Source organism: Myotis brandtii, unplaced genomic scaffold (assembly GCF_000412655.1).
Source record: "Myotis brandtii unplaced genomic scaffold, ASM41265v1 scaffold604, whole genome shotgun sequence".
In the NCBI taxonomy this organism is placed as follows: Eukaryota; Metazoa; Chordata; class Mammalia; order Chiroptera; family Vespertilionidae; genus Myotis; species Myotis brandtii.
Window position 1 is genome coordinate 2915433 of NW_005370286.1, and position 24089 is coordinate 2939521.

General features: G+C 39.3%; 1 protein-coding gene across 4 annotated transcripts in view; it reads left to right on the plus strand.

The window, feature by feature from the left end:
- The window catches only part of FAM204A (family with sequence similarity 204, member A), a 23211-nt gene extending 256 nt beyond the window's left edge, over positions 1–22955 (plus strand). Inside the window, exons 2-9 of one of the 4 annotated variants that reach the window (XM_005879682.2) lie at positions 2518–2626; positions 5068–5309; positions 5817–5904; positions 6043–6073; positions 6247–6346; positions 10572–10661; positions 21740–21846; positions 22136–22955. In XM_005879682.2, coding sequence (XP_005879744.1) covers positions 5076–5309; positions 5817–5904; positions 6043–6073; positions 6247–6346; positions 10572–10661; positions 21740–21846; positions 22136–22187 — 702 coding nt within the window. In that variant the 5' untranslated portion in view covers positions 2518–2626; positions 5068–5075 and the 3' untranslated portion in view covers positions 22188–22955. Of the gene's footprint in view, positions 1–6; positions 82–258; positions 344–2517; positions 2627–5067; positions 5310–5816; positions 5905–6042; positions 6074–6246; positions 6347–10571; positions 10662–21739; positions 21847–22135 lie in introns of those variants that run through there. The other 3 variants (XM_005879680.2, XM_005879681.2, XM_005879679.2) reach the window with 3 other exon arrangements.
- Positions 22956–24089: the final 1134 nt, after the last annotated feature.

Here is a 24089-nt window from a genome sequence, read left to right on the forward strand (position 1 = left end):
AAGTGCCGGAAGGGGCGTCGCAGCGCCTTCCCCAGCCTGTGGGTTGGAGAGGGTTCTCCATCCCCGCCCGGCCCGGCCCAGGTGAGAGGGGGACGGGGATTTCGGTTAGGGAAACAGTCTTCCGTTTACCATGGCTGTGTCCCGGGAAAGAGCTGCAGTTAATGGGAGTGTCCGCCGGCTAGACCTCCCGTCCCGGAACCTTCGGCACCTAGTGCGGTGCCCGGGGCGGGGGCCCGTGTGGGGACCGGAGTGACGCTGCCCCTAGAGGCCCGCCGAGTTCCGGGCGGGGCGGCCCAGCAGGAAGAGGTTCCCCCGCTGGAGCCACCCTCTTGCCGTCGGGAACGTAAGTGTTTTCCCAGCGGCGTCCGGCTTAAAATGAGCCTCGCTGTGCTGCTGGCTAACTGCACGTCGTTCTTGGGTCTAAGGAAGTGTGTTTTCCACGGCTGAGCTAGACAGACACCCTCTTTAATGAAAACGTGTGTGTGCGTGCAGAGTCCTGCTACATGCATCCATAGTTTGTTTTTCTGGGTGATCGGATTGGTAACTTAAATCCGAAGGCAGGCCCGTGATTCGCTTGTACTTCCTACCTTTTTGAGAAGCGGGAACACACGTTTATTTTATGAAAGTAAACATGTTTACATTAATGTTGATGATACATGCTTTTTTAAAAAAAATTCTTGATTGTTGATAGTGTTGATGATACATGTTTAAAAGTGTTTTAGTTAAGTAACTTATTCCAAGCCATAGAAACTGATTATCATGTAAATTATTTAACACCTTCTTCAGATTGGTGGGTGGGTGGTGGCTTATGGTTATTATACAAGGTTAAGTTCATATCAGACAAGGTTCAGATTCCTGTGATTATTTCTAATTGAATACAAAATGTGGTAAATAAAACGTTATCATTTGGTGAAAATGGCATTGAAATTCTGGAATACCAGAGACAGGAGATATGAGACATTTACTCATTAAACTGCTTGGATTATATCTTTTGGGTTTTGATTATAAGCAGCTGCCTGGTGGGCCACAAATGTGACAGTATTACCAGAATGTGACTTTGATACATGTAGTTTAGTGTAGCATGTTACATGGTTTTCTGTACTTAAACAGTGGGGGGAAAAATTTCTTAATCAAATTTTAGCAAGTCTAGGATTATAGGCTAGAGTCATTCTTGAGACACTTCCAAATCTTTGTCTCTGTCCTCTAAAAGTTTATAATTTGAAGTTATGAGTTCCATTTTTGTAAAATAAGTGGATCACCGTGCATTACACAAGTCAGTCACCTTATTTGTAAGACGTAGTAATTCCTAGTGGAAGTGTGGTTGTGCGATTAGTGGTAAGTCAGTACTTGTCACATCGTTTGTATATTATGAATAGCAATGACCTGCTTTGTTTCCTTTTCCCGGTTCTGTTTCTTCTGTCATCATGCGTTTTCTTGTCTTTGGGATGTCCTATGTGAAGTGCCACTAACTGAAAACTATCAGTTTTGGCTGTGACAGCTAGGTTGAGGAGGGGTCCAGTCGCTATTGCATCTCACTGGAAGAGAATGGAGTATTGCAGCAAAGAGTGAAGTGGCTGAGTATTTGGGCACATATAATATTAAGATCCATAAGGAAACATTGGAAAGCTGCAAGACATCTCAGAGATCATCTGATCAGACTTTCATTTTATAGCTTAAAAATGGAGACCAGGCAAAATGCTTTGTCTTGCCCACAATTATGTTGTTCAGAACAGGAACCCATCTTTGACATTCAAAACCAAGTCTTTTCCCCTGTCCCAGCTGTTCCCCATCCTTTCACAACCCCAAACGCCTTTTATTATAATTTGATATCTCCCTGGGTGCCATGTTTTGAAAGATTGTGTCTACTAACGTATATTCATTAGTGGTGTGGTTTTTTTTTTTTTTTAAATAAAAATCAGGTCTGTAGCTACCAATCAGACCTTCTGATCAACGAATATGTGGTGAATAATGCTTCATTGATTTTAAGTCTCCTCATGTAGATGTGGCTGATATTGTTTGAGGGGGGAAAAATATTGGGCTTTGAATATTGAAATTAGCTTAGAGACCTCCATTACTATCTTCATAAAACTTTATAAAAACCTTAGATTAGGAATTGCTGAACTGTGTCATGTTCTTGATGCATTGCGATCTGCCAAGTGTGCTAAATAAATAGTGACTATGATGGTTTTCAAGGACAAAAGAAAACCCAACCATTCAGACTAGAATGATACATAAATATTTTCAGTTCATAGTAAATTGTATCAGCCCAGGACTAAAGCTGTGTTCTGTGTAGTATACACAGAATTTTTTAAAAGAATAATTGTGGAAAGGAAAATAATCTTAACTTCTGAAGTAGAGAGTGTATGAGATGAAGAAGGTGAAATTTAAAACCATAGAGTAAAAATGGCTTCTGAATCATTTGCATCTTTTTGGGGGGGGGGAAGAGGGGCAAAAATGATTGAATTAAAAATTGTTTTAATTACAGACTTAAAACTGATAGGTTTTGTATTAATACAGGGACTGTTGTATAGATCTGGCTAGAATGTGCACTAAAAAAACTTAAGTTTCCAGTTTCCTGGTATGCCACGTCTCCTGGGAATGGCTGAGTAATTTTCATATTGAAAAGGTAATTTGGAGTGATCTGCTTTAAAATAAAGGAATATACACTGATAGATGTGGCGGGAGAGACGGTCCAAAGCACGAGAGAATCAGAATAGCCAAAACAGAAATAACATGAGGCCTAACGTAGTATCATTGGAAATGTATGAAAGACATGTCTATGCTATGAATAGAAAACAGTGTTTTCGAACATGAGCCCAAAGCATGTCACAAGCTGCCATTCCATATTGGCTGATTTACAGTCGAGCTTCTGGCCATGGGGCTGCTCCGCTTTGCAGGCTCCTCAGTGAGTTATTTGTGCAGAATGTTGGCTCCATGAAGTTAGGCATTTTTGCCTTTTGTACACTGCTGTCCCATGTCTTGAGTGCCTGGCACACAGTGGGCATGCAAAAGATCCTGTGGATAGGGAAAAGCAACGGTGGTTTCAAGCATAGAAGAACCCCAGTTATGCTAAAGCTATATTTGACATTTGTTACTACACTTAAATCCTGAAATGGGTAATGAGCCTAAAGGTATGTTATACGCCAGTATCAAAGTCATGATGAAACTTATTATTGCTCCCCTCGCCCTGCTTTTCAGAAGAGTAGAAATATTTTTACTAATAACATCACATCTGTTTTTTAATATTGGTGTATGTTATATGATGTCCTTTGTGCTAATAGAGCGTCTCAAGATGACCTCCATTCCAGCTTTTCAAGTCCTCAGGCTGGTGTAGGGGTGCATCCAGGTTTCCTGGGGCTGGGAGCCTATGTAATTTGGGGTCTCTAAAAACAAGGAATACATATTCTAAATATAAAATTAGGTATAGTGTCTTGTGCAAATGAGCCCTGAAGCTTAAGCCCCATTATCTTCATGCTGATTTGTTTCTGGGTCTATTGCTCTATTCAGAAAACCAGACACCTACATTTTTTATAGAAACTTCATGTCAGCCTGTGGAAATCAGGGAAGTCAATGATTTGCATCAATTGTTAAGCGAGTACACTTCAAACATGAGAAACTTCAAAACGACCTTATGAATGAATGCTGCCATCCGTGATAGAAATGATCAAAATGCACAAGCCACAGGAATAATAACAGCAGAAAAGAACTTAGCACTGATTGAGCCCCTAGAACCTCCTAAATACTGTTGAATGTTTTCATGGCTTTATCTCATTTAATCCTCAGAATAAGCCTGTATGCCTTATTATTACAGATGAAAAAATGGAGGTATTAAAAATGATTTCCATATACTAGTAGTATATGGTAGACACAGGATTACAGTGGGAGCAGTTATATGTCAGGCCCTTCCTCTTAAAAAGTCAAGAGATTGTTTTGGTGAGGATGTTTCTGAGAGCTAACAGCTGATGAGTCTGGACCAAAGTGGCAGAAAGTAAGATCGGATTCTTTGGATTTGGGAGGAGGTCCTTAAAGTTATTAGGAATCCATTATTCAGAGTTATGGAAAAGCCCATGCTGTCTTTGTCTCAGAGATTAATGGTGGTGGCTTTGTTACTAGGTTCATTAATCACAATACGGGGTAGAAAACTTAGCAGAAAAGATTTCTATTCATTTTATTCCTTCAGGTTGACAGTAATCATGAGCAGTACAACCAACTTCTCTGTTTCAGGCAACTTTTAAACAAAATGGATTTGGCTCAATATGTATTCTAAAATAGACTGTGCCATTATAGTGAAAATGTACTCAGTTATCTTAATGGGAACAAATTGACTACAACTCCAATTTTTAAACATTATTTTTATTAAACACTAATGTTTCTACAAATGGACAGTATAGCTAATGCTAAATATTATTTTGGACTTTAATATTAGTTTACCAAATATAGTATGTTTTTGTTAAAATGTTAGGACTATATTCCATTTAATACTAGTTTAGCGAATAGTATAAAATTTTAATCTAGGATATCCTTTTCACCATCACACTTTCCTCAAACTACTTGTACAGCTTAAAAAATTTCTTTTTGAATAATTGTTTTCCTGCTCCGTAGTAAGTCCCCTGAATGTTTTATATATCCCAATACAGGTGAAACATTCAATTTTGTTTTCTTCTCTAGTTGGTATAGCTTGAAATATAGTAATATAGTTCTTACATGGCCTGCAGGGCATATTGTTAGGTTCTTACCATTCTCGAGCAATGGATGTTTTTACTGGATTTCCTTTTTTTTAGGCAAAATTATGCATATAATAGAGAATCAAGGTCCTATATTCTTAGGTCATTCACCTATAAATGTATCTTGTAACAACTTGCTAAACTGCTTTACACTTTTTTTTTATACAAGCAAAGTTTAATTTTAATATGGAGGGCATATCCCATTATAGATTTTTTAAAAAGTTTAGCTGGACTGTTCCCAAACTATAGGTATATTTATTAGACTCTGGGATGTCATTTAATGGTTTTAAAATTCTTTGCATGCCTACTTTAAATAGGTCTAAATTCACCCTTTTCCCTTTAGAAGAAAAGATGTGGAGTGGGCTGCTACCTCCTGGCCTAAATGAAAGTGATGTTGAGTTGAATTCTGAAGATGAAGACACAATAGAGAACTCTGGACCTGACTTACAGGAAGATGAAGAAGATGGGACCATTACAGAAACAGAGATCACAGATTTCCCTGCAGAGGGACCAAACACTGAAGCAGAGACAAATGTGAATGCATATGAAGAGTGTCCTTCTGGAGTTCCCTTACATATATGGAATGTAGGTTTTCTCTGATGTGTTCCTAGTATAGCCTGTGTCTCTCTGCCATGGTCAGAGTGTACATGTTCTTGGGAGGTAATAGGTAGGAAAATTCACCCAGAATTCTTTTATTACCAGGTGGGTCTGTAGTCATTCCATTGGCTATTCAGATATTTGCTTTCATTTTTGTTTTGTTTTTCATAAATAGGGGAAGAAAACATTTAGTAAGATTAGCTACTTTGCCTAACATGATACAGGAGGAATTTCTATCTTAATTTATCTTTTTGTTATCTATGAGTCATTGAATTTTACTCTCAGATTATCAGTTTGACTTATCTAGAAATATTTAGAAATAAAGTAAGATGAAAACTCAGGTTGTGAAAGAGCCTTGGAGAATTTAGTATCTCATGAAGAACTTAAATATGTGTTTATAAATACTAGAATATAATAGTTTTATTACTTGTTATTTTTTGATGTATGTGTTGCTTCAAAATATATTTGCTTTTTTTTTTTTTTACTTTTATGTAGAAATTTCAAGAATTGCATAAAAAACATTCTGAACAGAAAATCTCATCTTCAAGATTCAGAAGGAAAAAAAGAAAACGCTCCAGAAAAGGTATTTTGCTTTAATTCAGATTAATTGTCAATAGTGCTAATGTTAAACTGCGACTAACTGAGCTCATTAATTTTTAATAAATGTAATTTTGAAATAACAACTAAATACTTAGCTATTAACATTGTGAATTCTTTTCAGGTAAATTGAAGAATGAAGAAGAATCTCATAGGTAGGTGGAATTGAAAATATTTGTCTATTCTAGTTAGTATTTGTAGAATTTGTACAAATAAATTAATTACCTCTGAAACATAAGAACTAGTTGTTGTAATATAATTGTAGTAACCAATTAAAAACAGTAAAGATAAAAATTTAGTGCAAAACATATTGTTTATCTTTTTATAGTGAACAGTCCCCAAGTGAAACCCAGTTGAAGGAACTTACTCAGTATTTTGGAGTCAATGACAGGTTTGAACCCCCTGTTAAAAAGAAAAAAATTGAGAAGGTAAAGTGTCGTGTTTTTTTTTATTGCATCTTATATTACTCAGTAGAAAATGTTTGTAATTAACCTTGCCAAAGGTAGTTCTCATTAAGTGACTATTAAAATGCCTTCTATGTGCCAAACAAGGTGCTAGATAAAGAAGTAAAAATATAGTTACAAATCATTAACAAAAACTGTTAAGAAGGAAATGAATGGGGTATTGTGAAGAAATTCAAATGGAGGCCCACTTTAGCTTGTTGTGGTCAGGGAAGACCTTTCTCAGAAGATGCCATTTCACTGAGACCTGAAGGAGGGAAGGAACCATCCAAATAAGGAATGCTAGTGCGGAGTGATAGCCTGGATCAGAGGTCCTCAAACTACGGCCCGCGGGCCACATGTAAATACAAATATCGTATTTGTTCCCGTTTTGTTTTTTTACTTCAAAATAAGATATGTGCAGTGTGCATAGGAATTTGTTCATAGTTTTTTTTTAAACTATAGTCCGCCCCTCCAATGGTCTGAGGGACAGTGAACTGGCCCCCTGTTTAAAAAGTTTGAGGACCCCTGCCCTAGATCTTCTCAGTTCTCCTTCCACCAGCAGGTCCTGCAAAGGTGGATGCAGAAGGGATGGGATGGGCACGGCAGTGTCTGTGGCACCCTGGTTCCAGGCCTGAGCTGACCTCTGAGATCAGTCACTGGTCCCTTAATCAAAGGATAGAGATCCTAGGGAGGAAAGAGTCGTTCATCATCGGACATTGGAGTCACTGGGTCAGCCTGGCTGGAGTGCAGTTAGTGAGGAGGAGGGGGCCCAAGATAAGACTGGAGAGGCCGGCAAGTAGGGAGCAAACTCTGGGACCTTCAGGGGCAGAGAAAGGAGTTGGGTTTTAGTGACAATGCACTTGAGAGTCATTCAGGGGTTTTCAGTTAAAAGGAGTGACATGATCTAAATTATGTTTTAAAAGATTGCTATTATGTGGAGAATGGACTGTGGGGCAGCAAAAGTAGGTGAGAAGAGAGCAGTTAGGAGACCCTTCTAGGCATGAGGTCATCTTGGACAAGAATGCTGCTGCTGAGGCTGGGGAACAGTGGGAGGATTTGAGGTATACGGCAGAAATAGAATTGACAGGATTTGCCTCTGGATTGTTTGGGAGGTAGTGGGGAGGATTTGGAGAATGAGGAGGGAAAGAGCCATTCACGGTTTTACCTTAAGCATAGTGATAATAGTTATGAAGGTGGGAAAGCTTGGGAGGGGAGAAGATTTAGAGTGGGGCCTCCAGAGTTCAGTGTGGGGCGTGGGTGATATCAGCAAGCAGGAGGAGAATAGACTGTTGGTAAAATGAGGCAGGAGCTTGGAGGAGAGTCAGCTTTAGAAACACATTTGGGAGTTGTCGGTCTTTATATAGATGATTAATACTGAGTAGAGGTTTGAATGCATGAGTAACTTACATATTCACATGCAGGAATGATGGACAGATTCCAGCAGCATGAAAACAGACCCCTGAGTGGTAGGGCTAGAGCACAGGGTCCTGCCTGGTGAAGCCCAGGTATACTGTACCTTGTGTGTGCCTCCTTCGTGGGTCATTACTGTAGATGACTGTGTGCATAGAGATCATTACCATTTTCTTATTAATCAATATTTCTCATGAAAAACCTGATTTTCACCCATTGGGTGGTGGTGCATCATTGAGGGCATGTGCATTAGGAACTCACACAACAGAATTTTACATGTGAACTTGTGGTTCCAGCTTTGTCAAGTAGAGGAGCTGGACTGTGACCTCACCAGCCATGCTCTTTGTCAAGTGCTGTTAGCTTATGGTGCTAGGTGATGGAAGTGTTTACCTAAGGATGATTTTGTACTAATGTAAGCATTTGGAATGTTAATATCTTCTAAAAGAGCTAAAAAAAAGTTGAACATGTAAGTGTAATTCTAGGATTTTATTTCTAGGAGAGGGTTTTGGTCATCCAAGCCAATAACTGGTTTTTTTAAATGAAACAGACACTTAAGAATTAAGTACCTCATTTATCCAGAGCTGTGACCACATTTCCTGACTCCTAATCCAGTGTTTATTCTATGATATTATGCCATCTCCCTTAGACGCTACTCCAAACGGCTGGGTAATGGAGGTTGATTGATGGTGAAGAGATACATTTATAATTTTAGATGATTTATTTTTAAGTGAAAAGTATATTTTTAGGCTCAGCAGTTCATACAAGTTTCTAGAAGAGGGGAATGTTCCTGTTTCCCCCTTTGTGACATTAACTTGTAAGCTGTGGCCCATCCATGGTAGCCAAAGGGAAGTAGCAAGTTGACTGAATAAACAGACCACTGGTTTATTCTTGGGCATTGGTGGAAAAAATAGGTTGGATTCCTCTCTGCTCGCTGACCTGTGTTATTCTACGTCTGGAGTAAGGGATTGTGGCACCCAGATGATCCGTATCTCAGGAAGCCTACCTAATTGGAGGGACACAGCAGAGCTGCCATGTGGAATACGCAGGACAGGCTCGAGAATGGATGCTGTTAGACCAGGTTGCTGAGGTGAAAGACTGGAGAGCAGGTCCGGGTGGAGGTGTCAGGCTACCCCAGAATTTGTGGTGCAGGGAAAATTAAAGTTTGATATTAATGTTTTGTTTTCACATATCTCAGTGGCATTTGAGGAGATACCTAATGTTCTATGTAGGAAGGAGAGGCCATTGTTTTAGTATTTCTTAAATGAAAATAGTTTATTTTGACTGTAAAAAGAAATATTAATTAAAATATTCCAGGTACAGGTACTGAGATCCTATTATGAAGGGAATTGGGTGCTATTCAAAAGGAGTAAGAAAGTGGTATTGTTTTAAGCTGGATAATGACATGGTATCCGCTTAAGAAAGATAGAAGACCACTTTGGAGATGGTTATAATCTTTCAAACGAGATTATGACGCCCTGAAGAAGCACAGAAAGGAGAAATGAGAGACACTACAAAACAGTTAAATTAAGAGCACAGAATTGGAGGCATTGAAGCTGACTGAGGATTTTATCAGGGGTGACTGATAGGGTAGTCAGCTCTAAAGGAGGAGCAGGCGGGAGTGAGGAACTTGTTTTTAGACATAATTAAAAAAGGGAGGACGCTACCTTCAATATGAAGATAACTAGGAAGTAGCTGGAGCTGTAGATTTTGATAAGGTGAAAGGTCAGATGCTTTAAATTATATAGAGATCCAAAGCAGCTTATAAGAATTAATTGAAGGCCTAGGATTGAATTATGGTGTGAAATGAGAGTAAGAAGAAGGGGTCAGTCACAGAAATCACAGGAGTGCTGTCACTAAGGGGCAACAAGAGATAAGGGACTTCAAAGGAGATTGAAGATAGATATTTGGGGGGGATAGAACGTGGATGTAGTTAACATAAAAGATGCTCAGGTAAAAGGACAACAGTTGGTGTCTCCTGTGACCATAGACTCTGGCTTAGAGGGTTAAGGAATGAGATGACATCAGGGCAACTGGTCAGAGTGTTTTAGAAGAGAGAGAAGTGGTGCTAACATAAGAAGAAATGAGTTTGAGGAAAGAGGCTGAGTCATCCCATCTAGTCCCTGGTCCAGAGCGGGGAGGACAAGCTTGTTTGTAGGATGAAAGAAAGATGAAGAGAGAGGGGGTAGGAAGTTTAAAGAGCAAGGTTCTGGATAGCATGAAAGCAGATGGGATTGTGGTGAGCACAGGAGGTGGGGTTAGTCTTGCAAGGGAGATGATTCTTTCCTGGGGGCAGTAAGGAATGAAGAACAGAATACCTGAAGATAACTTTTTTGAGGTGGATGAGAGGAAGATTGTAGAAAGGACATACATATCCTTGGTTCTTCTTTTCCCTCCCTTCTCCCGCTCCCGTAAAGTGGGGGTAGAGTTACAGTCTGAAAAGGAAGGAGGTGGGGTTGAGGGTATTTGGAGTAATGGGAGAGACATGTAACGTGTCGTAGAGGCCTGTGGAGCCTGTCAAGGGCAGAATTGAGAGCCCACCCAGCTGGATTGGATAAAGGGCTTTTAGCGAAGCCAGTGGGTTGAGTTATTTGACTTTCTCTGACATTGCTGAAGCACCTAGATGTGAAAGTAGTCGAAAGAAATGGTGGGGAAAGCCTAAACAAGGTAAGATGTTGGAGGAACGGAAGGCATTGCTTAGGTCAGTGGTTCTCAAACTGTAGCCTGCTACATAGTCTTTGCTAGCGAATGTTTGTTTGCCTGTCTTTTCTGCCTTTAAGTTTCAGGTTCTGTTTCTTTCTAGTCGGGCCTTGAAAAGAGCATAGACCAGGCTGTGGAAGAGTGGAATATTGAGAAGGCCGAGGAGCTCAGCAACCAGCTAGCTACCCGAGAGGTAAGTCAAACCTTTCTTATTTCCAAATTTTCTAAAATGAATGTACATTTTTTATGATCATAAGTAAGTTCAGTATTCAGATTTTTGACCTACGATTTTCCTTCCAGTCCATTTTCTTCCCTCTTGTTCTGCCATTTATTTACAAATATCTTTGTTTTTAATGTTTTTAAATTAAGTCTAAAGCTTACGGTGGAAATACTGCATGATTTTACCTAGTTCAGAGACCTTTTTGCCCCTTATGATGAAAAGGCTAGCGGCTAGCTTTCTTCTGTTTGCATCATTACCTCAGTTTAACTCTCCCGGAGGAGAGTTGATATAACTCTGTGTGTTGTAATGCCACATCTCTCAATGTTTTTCTAACACTTGCTCCCCAGAATGCATTCTTATTTCATATTCTGCACATTTCCCTCAGCTCTAAAGAATTTTCAGTCTTTAAAAAAAAAAAAAGGTATAGTTTATAGTATAAAACTAATAGATATATTGAATATTCTTTTCCCAAGTACCAGGCTTCTGGAAGATTCTGACTTGCACCTTCTGGGAGGAATCACTGCCAGGTGTTGCTAGGCAAGGGCACACGTAAAGAGCTCATATTGGCATATGTGGTGTTGTTGCTATTGTTTTGTAAATTTTTTTGAGTAAAGAGCTCATATTGGTATATGTGGTGTTGTTGCTATTGTTTTGTAAATTTTTTTTGTCCTTGCTACTATAGCTTTCACTTTTAGCATCTCTTCCCTTTCTTCATTTTATTCTTAAGCTGTAACTGGTCCATGGGGTTCGAGTATGTGGACAGCAGCATCAGTCATCTGTGTAAACTGTTGGCCATGTATACTGTTCTTTCTTACTCACCTACAGGTGAGCATTTTCTAACTGAGACGAGTGATGAAATTACTATTTTAACAGATTTTTCTATGGAAATACTATTTCACTCTTACATCATTAGATGTCAAAAATCTATCGATGGCTGTTTGTTTGTTTTCTATTTTTGGCTGCTAGCTATAAGTATTTTGTGAGGTTTGTATTTTTATGTCCAGTAGTGAGGCTTAGGGGTTTAGAAGTTATCTTTCTTTCCTGAAGCTTAAATGATGCCCTGGGAGGAGACGGGTCACCTGTGGCTGGTGGCAGGCAGCGGCTGCTTGTTCACTCCACCTGTCTGCCTCGCCCGTGTTCCTCGTGAGCTTTCCTTTCTCTGCCTGCGAAGCTGCCCGTGAGGCTGCACAGACATGTGCCTTGGAGGCTTCAGAAATGAATGTTTCCTTGGCGGGTATTCGGTTTCTAGTTCTGTGTTTTGCTTTGTCACACTGCTGTTTTGGAAGTGGGAATTGTATCATACAGATGAGGTGCTTTCCATTTTAAGGGCTGTTATTTTCTGTCACACTTACGACAAATGCGATTGCTATAGGAATACATGGTATTTTCAGCATTTGTAAGGATAGTAAACATTTTTCTCAAGTGCCCTTTTTACAGTCATACAAATATAATGCTTTGTTCTACTACAATAAATTTATTTAGTGTGGGTTGAGGATTCTGATGAAAAGAAGACAATAATTTGAGTCCTATTCTTGTCTTTGTATAAGTGGGAAAACATCTGGAAGGTGTTTGCTGTTCAGACACAGACATTGGAAAGATACTGATGCTATGTTAATTAAGTGCCCTTGAAGAATAAAGTAATCAAGATGGAATTTCTTAATAAATAGTTTAGTTTGAGATTTAATTTTTTATATTTATCCCTTTGCTGTCAAACACTGTGGAGATGAGAGATGGGATTTTGAGAAGGAGGTAATTGTGAGTTGGGACAGAAACCCTTTGTAATTAAATGTATACATGTGTGGTGAGTACCCTTTTGGAAATCAGGTATGTTGGTTTTTAATCAGGAGCATTTTCTTTTTTCAAGAAGCAGTGACTGGGGCCAGCTGATAAAGCCTTTGCTCAGAGGCACAGATCCCAGAGTTCTGTAAGCCTTTTCTAACCATAATAAGTGAAACTAATTTTTGATGTTTAACATTTATAAGCCTGTGAAACCAATAGGGTAGGACCAGTACTGAGAAAAATGAAGCCAAAAGTAGAACAATGTTTGGGGATGGGCCTTGAATACAGTTCCTCCAAAATATGCCAAAATAAGGCTGTCAGTACCCTGTGGTTGTGACACAGCAAGCACTTTTTCTCCAGAATCACCTTCCCTTAGGACCTAAGGGAAGCATTTTGAAAAACCCTAACTTAACTCTGGTGCCGTGTCACATATAGAAATTTTTTGATATTTGCAACCATAGTAAAACAAAGATTTATGTTTTTGATATTTATTTTATATATTTAAATGCCATTTAACAAAGAAAAATCAACCAAAAAATGAGTTCGCGTGTCATCTCTGACACGCATGTCATAGGTTCGCCATCACTGCCTTAGGTTAACCGTAAGGATGTCTGTGATCTGAATTTGTATAGAAACAGGTTCAGTGTTTAGAGCCTAGATTGTGCTGTTACCTCTGGTTTTGCCATGTGGTAATGTTGCTTTGGGACTCCCTACAATTTTGGAGGAGAGATGAAGTGAAAAATATACTTGGGTTTGTGTCATACTGATGAAACTGTTTAAGAAGTTGTTTTTTAAAAATATTATTTATACACACACACACACATATTTGTACTAATTTGCAAGGTATTGATATTCACATCTTTGCTAAAGCCTAAAACATTCATTTGGAGTAATGATATAAACTGTTGATATTTTAAAGCTTTTTGCTCGAGTTTGTGAATGCAGGACAAAGGCAATGACTTCCATCATTAGTGCTGTTGGATATAGTATTTTTTTAGAACCTAATCAAGGTCTCACAGTATAAATGATAAAAATATCCCATTATAATACTACTTTTTAATAGATAAAAATACTACGTTTTTAGTTTTTAAAATAGACTACTTAAATGTTTGGATTCTAAAACATAGGTAAAGTTAATGTTGAAATAATAATAGTTTGTTAATATTTAAAATAACAAAGGTAGGAATGGCCTTTAAAAAAAGTTTGAATTGATTGAGTTATATTTTTTCCTAGCTAAACACATTAAGTGCTGTCTTAAATTTAGGCAGGTTATTAATTTGGAGCATAAAGCTCTGTTTTTAGAGCAGTTTCCTAGAAAATCTGAAGGCATTCTCATTGAAGAGGGGTATATATACATTGAAGGATAGTTTTTGCATTTTGTACGAACATCTAAGAAGTGGTCCTTCATCAGAAATGCTTCGGATCCAGAGTGCTTATTCTGGCTTTCAGAATTTTCCCAGTACAGTTCACTGTGAGGCTTCGTTTCCCTGTGAGGATTCTGGCTACAGTTCACCCTTTTTATTCTGGTTTAGTTTTATGGTGATGTACGTGCCATGTTGTCTTGATGGAATAAGAGCTTGAATTACTGCCCCCTCTTTGAGACCCCCCCCCCCCAAAAAAAACCCACCTCTTCCCAAATAATTTTGATAGGTTTAGCTATCAAAGCACATGAAGCATTATCATATCTAGAGTCCAGAAATGAAACATTTGTTTACATTTTTGGAATAGAAATGCTGCCAAACTTGGTAAGTTTAAAGTCACTGCCCATCAATGCTATTTTCAGAGCTCTAACGTTTTAGGAAAAGTGTTCACATCACGTGAAAGAACCTGAACTGAAAGATGTACTACAATGAAGGAGATTTTGTGGTTCTAAACCTTTAATTCTGTAATCCAGAGAGCAGAAGTAGTTTCTTCCTATTTTTGTACTATTTTCAGAGCTCTAACATTTTAGGAAAGGTGTTCACATCACGTGAAAGAACCTGAACTGAAAGACTACTACAATGAAGGAAATTTTGTGGTTCTAAACCTTTAATTCTATAATCCAGAGAGCAGAAGTAGTTTCTTCCTATTTTTGTGAATGGGTAGAAATATCTTAACCATGTTTCCAAAGTAAAATAATTCGATATGAAGCTGAACATATATTCCAGTGAGCTACTGTAAGAACCTGTGACCTTATGAAGAATGGCAGGTACTTCCCATTTTCTTAATTATTGTGATTTCTAGCCACTGAAGATTGTGTAAACAAAGTAAAAGTGCATTAAATATTACTCATTTGTATATATTAAGAATTTACAATTAAATATCTCCATTTCATTATTTTATATTTGTAGAAATGACATTATTCTGTTAATCTAGTACCAGGGGTTTATATGAAGAATACATTATTTCATTATAAAGTCATTAATGCCTGCTAAATATATTTTATGGCCTTCTTTGAAATTTTACTACTCTGACTTCTGTCTTCTTTTTTTTTTGGCAGTTAGACAGTAGAGTTTAGGGCCATTTTCTGTGTGATACATTTCACCGAGTAGCAGTGGGAAAGGACACAGGGCTCCGGGGAGAGAAGAGCTCCCACTCGGTCCGTAGGCTTCTGTCAGCTGGTCAGCAGCGTGATCAGCTTCCTGGGCAAGTTCGCTCTCAGCCCCCTGGCGGGTATGTGTCTGTCAAGGATCATCTAGAACTGACTCCCTTTCATTAACTTTGGTTGTCTTAGTGGCTTTTTAATTTAAATGTTCGCCTGTGTATCGTTTTGTAGTCTGCGCATAGAATGGGAGGCTTTTAAATGGTGATTTAAATACTTTTGAAGCCTTGTTCTCCTTAGTTTTTAGAAGTAATTCAGTTATCTCACATAGATGAATAATTAGCACAAGGTATGAAAAATAAACTATTCCTATGCAGGTAAGGAAAGACTTCATTGAGTTCCTTTACATTGAGGTTCAACATATGTTCATTCTCACTAACACATTGTGTGCAGCCTTGAAGTTGGAGCATTTTCACATGGGAAAAGCAAAAATGGTACTGAGTGTGGGTTCTCCTCGCTTGCTTAGATTCATCGCATTGAGGATGTTTTAACCTTTGAGGTATGAGTGGATGATCACCTAGAATGGTGTTCCTTATGCTCCCTTTTCATTATGTTTATCTGTGCTTTTAAAAAACCTTAAAAAAAGATTTCAGATGTTACAAGTCTAATTAAAGAGAGAGACAAAGCACAGTTTATACTGTAGATTTTTTCTGCAGTTCAATTAATCAGCATGTTTTCTCTTTTAATTAAAACCATTTTAGTAAATTAAAGCCCACAGCAAAACACATATATAATTTGTTTGTAATTAGCTCTTAATTGGTGGTAGTTGAAGCTTAGCACCCTCGGTTTCTTTCTTCATGATTGCCATTTTATTAGCAGCCAGTCATTAATTAATCTTTTTCTAATTAGCTTATAAAACTGTTGATGGCACATTATTGTAAATGTGATTTTAAGTTCAAAGCTTGTTAATAAGCTTTCTTACTTAGAAGAACAGAGATAAAGAAATTGCTGAAAACAGCACTACAGTTCTTTTAAAAAAACTGTCTTTCTTATGGGGAATGTGTAAAGCATCTAACAGCTTATGGTTAATTTTTTAATGCTTTTTTCCCCCTTATGAATGGATAAGTTGTTTGAATATAAATGTCTATTTCCAGAAGTAATTTCAATAGTATAACATCTTTTCTCCCTCCTTTGGAGTACTGTAATCTACTTATAATTGGAAGCCTTAATAGTCATCATTAAAACAGGTGTTATATAAGCTATTGCACTATGAAATCGAAGTTGATTATATGAATCAAAGTATATCTTCTCACATATCACCGGCCAAATACATTTTTTAACTATTGCAAGGTGAATCATACACACACAGACATACACACAGTATATATGATATTTGTGTATAATAGATCTTTATGATGTGTTTTAAAAACAGGATTTGTTGGGTTATACTTAGAAATAAAAACTATTTGGGTTAGTTGATATGAAGGTGTAGGTATTAAATAATAGGTGTTTGTGCAGTTGTACATGCACATAGATAGATGTGCACAAACTTGCAAAGCTGTGCATGCACATTTTTAGATGACAATGAAATGAGGCTATTTTTTGAATAGAGAGGAAATGATTTGATTTAAAGTCTGAGTTTAAATGACTAGCTATGGGGTAGCCTGTGTGCTGTTACCAGAGCTCCAGCATCCCAGGTATGACCCTGGAGAGGACGGTACCAATCCCGATGCAGACATCCAGAATTCACCAACGCACACACCGTATTTAATTAGCCATGTCATTGTCTTTATTGAAATAAACTACCAGTTTTCTAAAACTCTTTAACTGCATGGCATTCTGAGCTGTTTATCAATATTAGTGCAAAGTTTTGAAAGCTATATAAAAAAACAAAGCGTTATAAATCATTGGAAGTGCTTTTCCCCCCTTATTTGCTTTTTGAACTTTGCATGTCATTTCAACTTTGGCTGTTTCTCTGCTTGTTTATAAGGCGGCATTTTAGGATGCCATGGAAGAGACTAGAAAGGGATAGCTGACAAGGAAAAAATTAAAAATTGGATAAAAAGTAAATGAATAATGTCATATTACCAAAAAGATGAGAGGCTAATTTGTGCCGACTTTTTGCTAATTTTGTTCAAGCCTCAAAATGAGGAGCTGTCACCCGCTCTGTGTAGCGCTGATGACAGTGCCAATGATCCATGAAATAAGCTGCCGCTGGCTTTGTTCTGATAAGAATGAACAAATCTGCACAGTGTTCGGCTCCCAGAATCTCATTTTCATACTTGCATGCAGGCTAAAAGAAATAAGCTGTTTGCAGACTTGATTAATCAGACATTGGAGGGGTTTTTGTCTCTTTGATCTCTTTCGTCTCCTAGGTAACTTGCTTGACATTAATGTTGAGCTTGAGTAAAGACAATCAGGAATTGTCGACCAAACTGATATAAAAATTAAAGACCTTGACACTTTAAGTACTCCAGTAATGGTTCCGCTTTACTTCAGAAAACATCTGTTTTCATTTAATTAAAGAACAAAAGAGAATGGCATAAATATTTTTCATAGAGACCTATTATTTCATAAAAAGGTAAAGTATGATAATTGGTATTTTTAAATAAGTGCCTTGAAAGTATCCAAAAGGGAGGAAAACTTTATAAATCTGTTACAGGCTAGTAATTTTGAGATGAGTAAAATATTTTATGGAATGGATAAGAAGTTTTTACAGTTGGGTTAGATTAAGCTGTTTGAATCAGATGCTTCAAATGATTATCAGCAAACTCTAGAATGGCAAGGTTTAGCAAGAAAAACTTAACTTGATTGTGAAAGTTTGTCTTTTAAAAATCTCGACTATGTTACAAGATGTGCCATTATATCTGTTTTATAACCCAGTATGATTTACACATGCTAAACCTGTAAAATTGAAAGGAATTAAAAAAATGTCGCTGAGCATTTGCTTGAGGTTATGCAGACGCTTTTACAAATCTTCCAAGTGGCTGTAAAGATGAATGCCTCCAGGGTCCAGCCAGGGCCCTGCTTTTCCAACCAGCTAAAGCCCTTATCTTAAATCCAAGCAAAGTACCATTAATCTTTTTGAAAGACCTTTTATGGCTTTTAATATATCCCAAATTAGAACATTTTACACCCTTGGTTCCTGAAATATGGTGATAAAAAGCCTTTAGAGCTTAATTTTCCTTACTGCTTGCTCTGACCAATTTGCAGTTCTTTGTGATAATGTTTAGACACCTTAATTAAAATGCAGCAAAATATTGGATGTTCTATATGGAAAATGCTGATACTTTGGCTACACATACAAGAAATGCTGTCTGGATTTTTATTCATTAAACATTTTTTTCTTCCCACATTGTGTTGCTATGGTTATCTGATGACCCGAAACCGTTTTTTAATATAAAAACTATTGACCAAGCTTTTGTGATGTTTACTTGGGTATGAAGATGCATTTTCCTTTTTACAGACGGGAAGGGGGATTCCTGTTGGCCCGTGTTATTTGTTTGTAATACTGAAACATGGCACGATATTCCTTTATCTTCTGGAGCTCGGGTTAGTCAACTTGCCTGGGAAATGAGCTTCCTCTCAACTCTCTTCCACAGAAGATCTTGTTGTTCTTCCTCACGTCCACATATTCCCACTCTTCATAGTCTCCACAAGAATAAGGGGAGCATTTATTTTAAGCACATGAAGGTACACAACATTGATATAACAGTTTTAGAAAATAACTTGGTCCCATGGTTAATGGTACATGGCAAATATGTTTTGGGTCATTTTTATTTCATACTCAAAACGTATAAGCTCAGTTTAAATACAAGATAAACTAGCTGAGTGGTACTTTCGTTGGGGAGTTTACTTGGCAGAATTTACATTTGATAGATAATGCATAGGAATATAGTTAAGTAGAAAAATCCGGAGTCCTGTGTTTTACCCTTTGGAAGTGGGGACAGGGAAGAGACTGAACACTCAAGGTGAATGTAGAGAGGCCCAGAGTACATCTCAGTCATAGGGAGCGAGCTGCGTTTATGACGGCAGGCTGTTACTGAGTGCACTTACTGCTCTCCTGCACTCCCAGCCGCCTGGCATTTAGGTGGAACCATATGAGCAGCTCTGACCAGAGGACTGGGAGCAGAAATGACGTGTGTCACTTCTGGACTTAAGCTTTTGGGAGCCAGGGTGAGACCCTCTGGCCAGCTCTTTCTCTGCCACGGTGAACTCGGCTCGGAAGCCACATGCTGAGACGCTGGCACCACAAGATGGAGGAGAGCCCTGCCCGTCTGCTGACTTTTAAGTGAAACGAGAAAGAAAAGTTCAGCCAGTGAAATGGGGATTCCTTTGATACTGCAGCATTGACAGGTGCTAGCCTGCTTTTTCACTTATGATAAACAGGTAGTTTTTCATGGATAGGAAATCCTAATAGATCATCCCATAGCATCCTTCAGAGTTTCATTTCCTCTTTGGGGATGTGCGACAGCCCTTTGATTCCTAGCCTTCTTTAGTTGACTTAGGTGAACTTTTCTGCAATAAAGAACTGGAAGTGAAAAGAGAATCAAGAGAACAGGCCCAGTCTTGAAGCAGTGCTCCTGGAAACCCCTCTCCCAGGCCCACAGTTTGAAAATGTGTCCTTTTGTCCAGGGCTGTAGCTCCTGTGCCTAGAGCAGTGCCTGGTAGAATGATGCATATGTGCCCTTATAATTGTCAGATGCATGTCATCCTCGTGAGAAAGGGGATGGCGGCAGTGTTGGCGCCGCTAATGTTGGTTTGAATTTTGAGAAGAAACTGGTCTGCCTTCTCCCGCGGGCTCTCAAGTCACACTCGATCGTCTTTTCTTCATGACCTTCCTGTTGGTGTGACCACTTCCACACCTGTCAGGCTGCTTCTGTTTGTTTTCATTCTTTCTATAGACCAGTGATGGCGAACCTTATGAGCTCAGTGTGTCAGCATTTTGAAAAACCCTAACTTAACTCTGGTGCCGTGTCACATATAGACATTTTTTGATATTTGCAACCATAGTAAAACAAAGATTTATATTTTTGATATTTATTTTATATATTTAAATGCCATTTAACAAAGAAAAATCAACCAAAAAAATGAGTTCACGTGTCACCTCTGATACACGTGTCATAGGTTCGCCATCACTGCTATAGACTTTCCTCCACTGAAAAATCAGATCTAGTTTTGCTCTGATTTAGAAACCCCAGGCAGGCTTGATTCCTACTCCTTCGTTTCACCCAAAGAAACTTCTCCAGGATCAACTGGAAGAAATGCCAGGCATGCCAGACCTCAGTGCTCAACCGGCCTCTCTCCTTACACATGCGCTCTTAACCACCTACTGAGTCTCATTATTGGCAAACAGATTCCTAACACTTGGGCTTCAATAGTTGACTTTAAGTGGCGGCCAGTCCTTTCTACTCTTGCTTAACACGTTAAGCGCCCAGCCTCTTTTGTCTTCTGGACGGAACATATAGTGTCAGTCACCAGTGACGGACTTGGGGGCTTAACATGTTAAGTCTGCTGTCCACTAATAGGCATAGGTCGTTGAGTACAGGGATAGGAAAGGTAAGAAACACCAGAGTTTTCGCCTTGGTTGTTTAGCCTGGGCTCTTATGTCCACATAGACAGGCACTGTTAGCTCAGACTAGATCCCACGCTTGTCCTGGAGACACCCCTGAGGGCGGCCCTGCAGCAGAGCTGGGAAAGCAGTGTGGTGGCTGTAGTCGCTAAGAGCTGGAGCGGCAGCAGCAAAGACTGGTGGCTGAGTTAGAGAAGACAGCGTGGGAGAGGAGGAGGTTTCATTATTTAAAAATGTATATATTTTTTAATTGATTTCAGAGAGGAAGGGAGAGGGGGAGAGAGAGAGAGATACTTCAAAGGTGAGAGAGAATTGTTGATTGACTGCCTCCTACAGGCCCCTACTGGGAATTGAGCCCACAACCCAGGCATGTGCCCTGACCAGGAATCGAACAGTAACCTTCTGGTTCATAGGTCGAGGCTCAACAACAGCCATGCCAGCCATGCAGGAGGTTTCATTTTGATTGGACCTTATAGTCTGGCAGATGGGTGTGAGGACTATGAACTGAGGGACCAGCGGAGGGAAGACTTCGGTCCTGTGGTCCTGGTGCTCAGCCTTTTCACCTGTCAGTGCATTAAAAGCTGTTGCCCCTCATACAAGTGGGTCATTCGCTTTCTCAGGTTTTATTAATGACATCTCTGACTGCCAGTCAGAGCTTCTGGGCAGCATGAGATAACTGGTGTGACCATGCTGAGCGGCTGTAATTCTGGCCCATAGCGAAGACAGGCGGTGTCTGTCAGTCTGTGCAGTCCATTGGGTAAACTGTTTGGCCTCCTGTTTGCTGAGATCGCTGCTGACCATGCTGAGCAGCTGTAATTCTGGCCCATAGCGAAGACACGCGGTGTCTGTCAGTCTGTGCAGTCTCATCAGGTAAACTGTTTGGCCTCCTGTTTGCTGAGATCGCTGCAGATCTTCACCACAACCTTTGTGGGCCCTCAATGGGCCTCAGTTTGGGAAGCATTTCCACCCAGGAGACGGGCCCGGTGAGGGTTCTCTGGGAGGCAATGGGCCACATCAGTGTAGCCCTATAGTTGGTTGCTCAAGGCGTCCGGAGCATATGGATTTCTCATTTCTGGGCACAGCTTTCTGACCCTCAAGTTCTCAAGTGTTTGTAGTCTTGTATTAGCTGGAATATTTATTTTCACTTTTCATTTTCTTTTTCTTCTTTCTAATTCTTAGCTTGGTGTAAAAATTGCCAAAGCGATTGCCTGCCATAAATTTGTAAAAGCCAAAAAGGAAGCTGAAAATTCACAGGCTGCTCGAAAAAAGAAGAAACTTGCGTGGGGGTAAGTTTACGGCTTTTAGTGGTGACGCCACCAGCTTCCTAGAAATGGACACATCCTGTGACACGCTTTATGGGTCCGCGTGTGTAATTGCTACTCATTGTCTTTGTACGCGTGCTGATGTGTGTCAGATTGTAAATGAGGAGGCATTTCTTCATCCTGTTTGATGTGTGTTTTGTAATCAGTGGAGTATGTGAACATTTAAGTTTATTTTACTTTGGCACTTAGTGAACATGTTACTTTAGTGACATATTTTAGAAATAAATTGAGATGTTTATGTTCTTCATTTTAGATTTGAAGCAAAGAAGAGATGGGAAACCAAAAGCAACATGGGCTACATGTAACTTGCCTTGCCAGAGTTCTTCAGGACAGTGCGTCTTTTCCTAAGTCTTCAGTTGCTCAAAAGACTGAAGATATCCCTGCTTCTGTTAAAGATGTCAGGAAATGGATAGAAGAAGAAAGAAAAAATAAGCATAACACTTGGAGGGTGATCATCAGTCCTTTTCTAAAGAGTTCAGCCCATTGAGGTGAATGGATCGGAGTGTTCTGTTGTTGGTACAGGAGTCTGAGTCCACGTACAGGGGAGAAATCGGCTTTATTTATTTATTTATAGAGACCTGCAGTGTAATCGATTTCACTTTTCATCCATTTGGTATAGCATAGCCGTTAAGCTCCTGGTACTTTGTTATCTGTCCTCAGTGGAACTGTACTCATTCTGGAATTGTGTTTTCAAGATTGGCATTTTTGTTTATAATGGATTCATCATAAGTGTAAGAAAGTCTCCATTGATAGTCTTTACAAATGACTTCATCTTAATGTTTTAAGAGTAATGATTGGTTCTTTATTGGGTGTAGTGGAGTTGATACTTGACAGTAACATAATAAAAGCAATTGGTTGGTTTTAGTGCCTTCAGATAAAATATCTCAATAAAACAAAGACAGCATGTGGTGTTTGGAGGATGATTGAAATTCAGCTCTTGCTGGAAATGTCTTCCTAAATATCTCAGCCCAGCCATGTCATTCCTTACATTACGAGATGATTCCTAGAAGCGAAAATGGTATAATTACATTAGAATGTTATAACTCAAGACAATATAACTTGGAACCTTCTAAGAACGTGGTTGGATTGTTCTTACTCCTCTCCCCCAGTTTTCCTTAAAAGGTGGGTGCATTAATGAGCTGAGAGAGGATTGGTGCATGGGAAGTAGACTTCATTATGTGTGTGTCAGAGTCCTCACTAGCAGGGCCTTTGAGAAACCATATGACCAGCTGTTGACACGACCACAGCTGGAGGTTTGGGGTCTCTGTCAGGCCTCTGGTATTGTGGCGCCTCCCTCCTCGGGGCTCGGTAGAGATACAGAGCTACACACTTCCTCTGGTTTGATGGTATAAATTTAGGAACATAATTCTATTAACTTGTTATTTCCAGATTTACAGTAGTAACAAAATTTCACTAATTTATTGGTGTCATATTCAATGTTTTACCTGTATTCTGGAGTAAGTAAGTTGCAATTTAAGAGAACAAAATCATATCTTGCTTCCACTTAGGTGAGAAAAGCCTGTATTAAGAAAGCAGGATTTTAGGAGATTGTTTATTTATAGAATTGATCATGAAAGGTTGTCCAAGACCAAATATTGGAAACTCTTATATTTTGTGATTTAATATCCCGTTGCACTTTGTAGATACAGTCATATACTGCTTACCTATAACATCTCATTTTAAAATCCTAATAGGTGAATATAAGCTTATAGCATAGGAACCTTGCCTTTAAAAAAAATCGGCCACACAATCCAGTGGTTTTGCCTGAAACGTTGAAAGTGCTCTTGAGCAGGGCTGGTATAGACTTCTCACACCCAGGGCTCCGAGACAGGCCTGTCCCGCGCCTCTGCCTCATGGTTCTTTTCCCGCACCCGCTTCCTGCAGCGAGTCTCACCTGTCTGCCCTGCGGAGGCCTTGCCAGGTGGCCTCCTCGGGGTCTTCAGATTGGGAGCCCGTCCTCAGCCTGGCCCAGTGCCAGTGCTTGCCACTCCTCCCCACTGTCTAACGTGGGTGGGGCATCTGCATTGGATTGGAGGCCTTATGGCAACATCGGATACAGTGATGGAGGCGTGAACTGAGGGAGCCACAGTTCATAAATGCCCACTATCTGGGGACCTGGATCTTGAAAAGCTCAAATCATGGTACAGCTGAAGGGGGTGGGGGTGGGAGGGAAGGGCTTAAGGGAAAGGAAGGGACTGTTGTCTTGG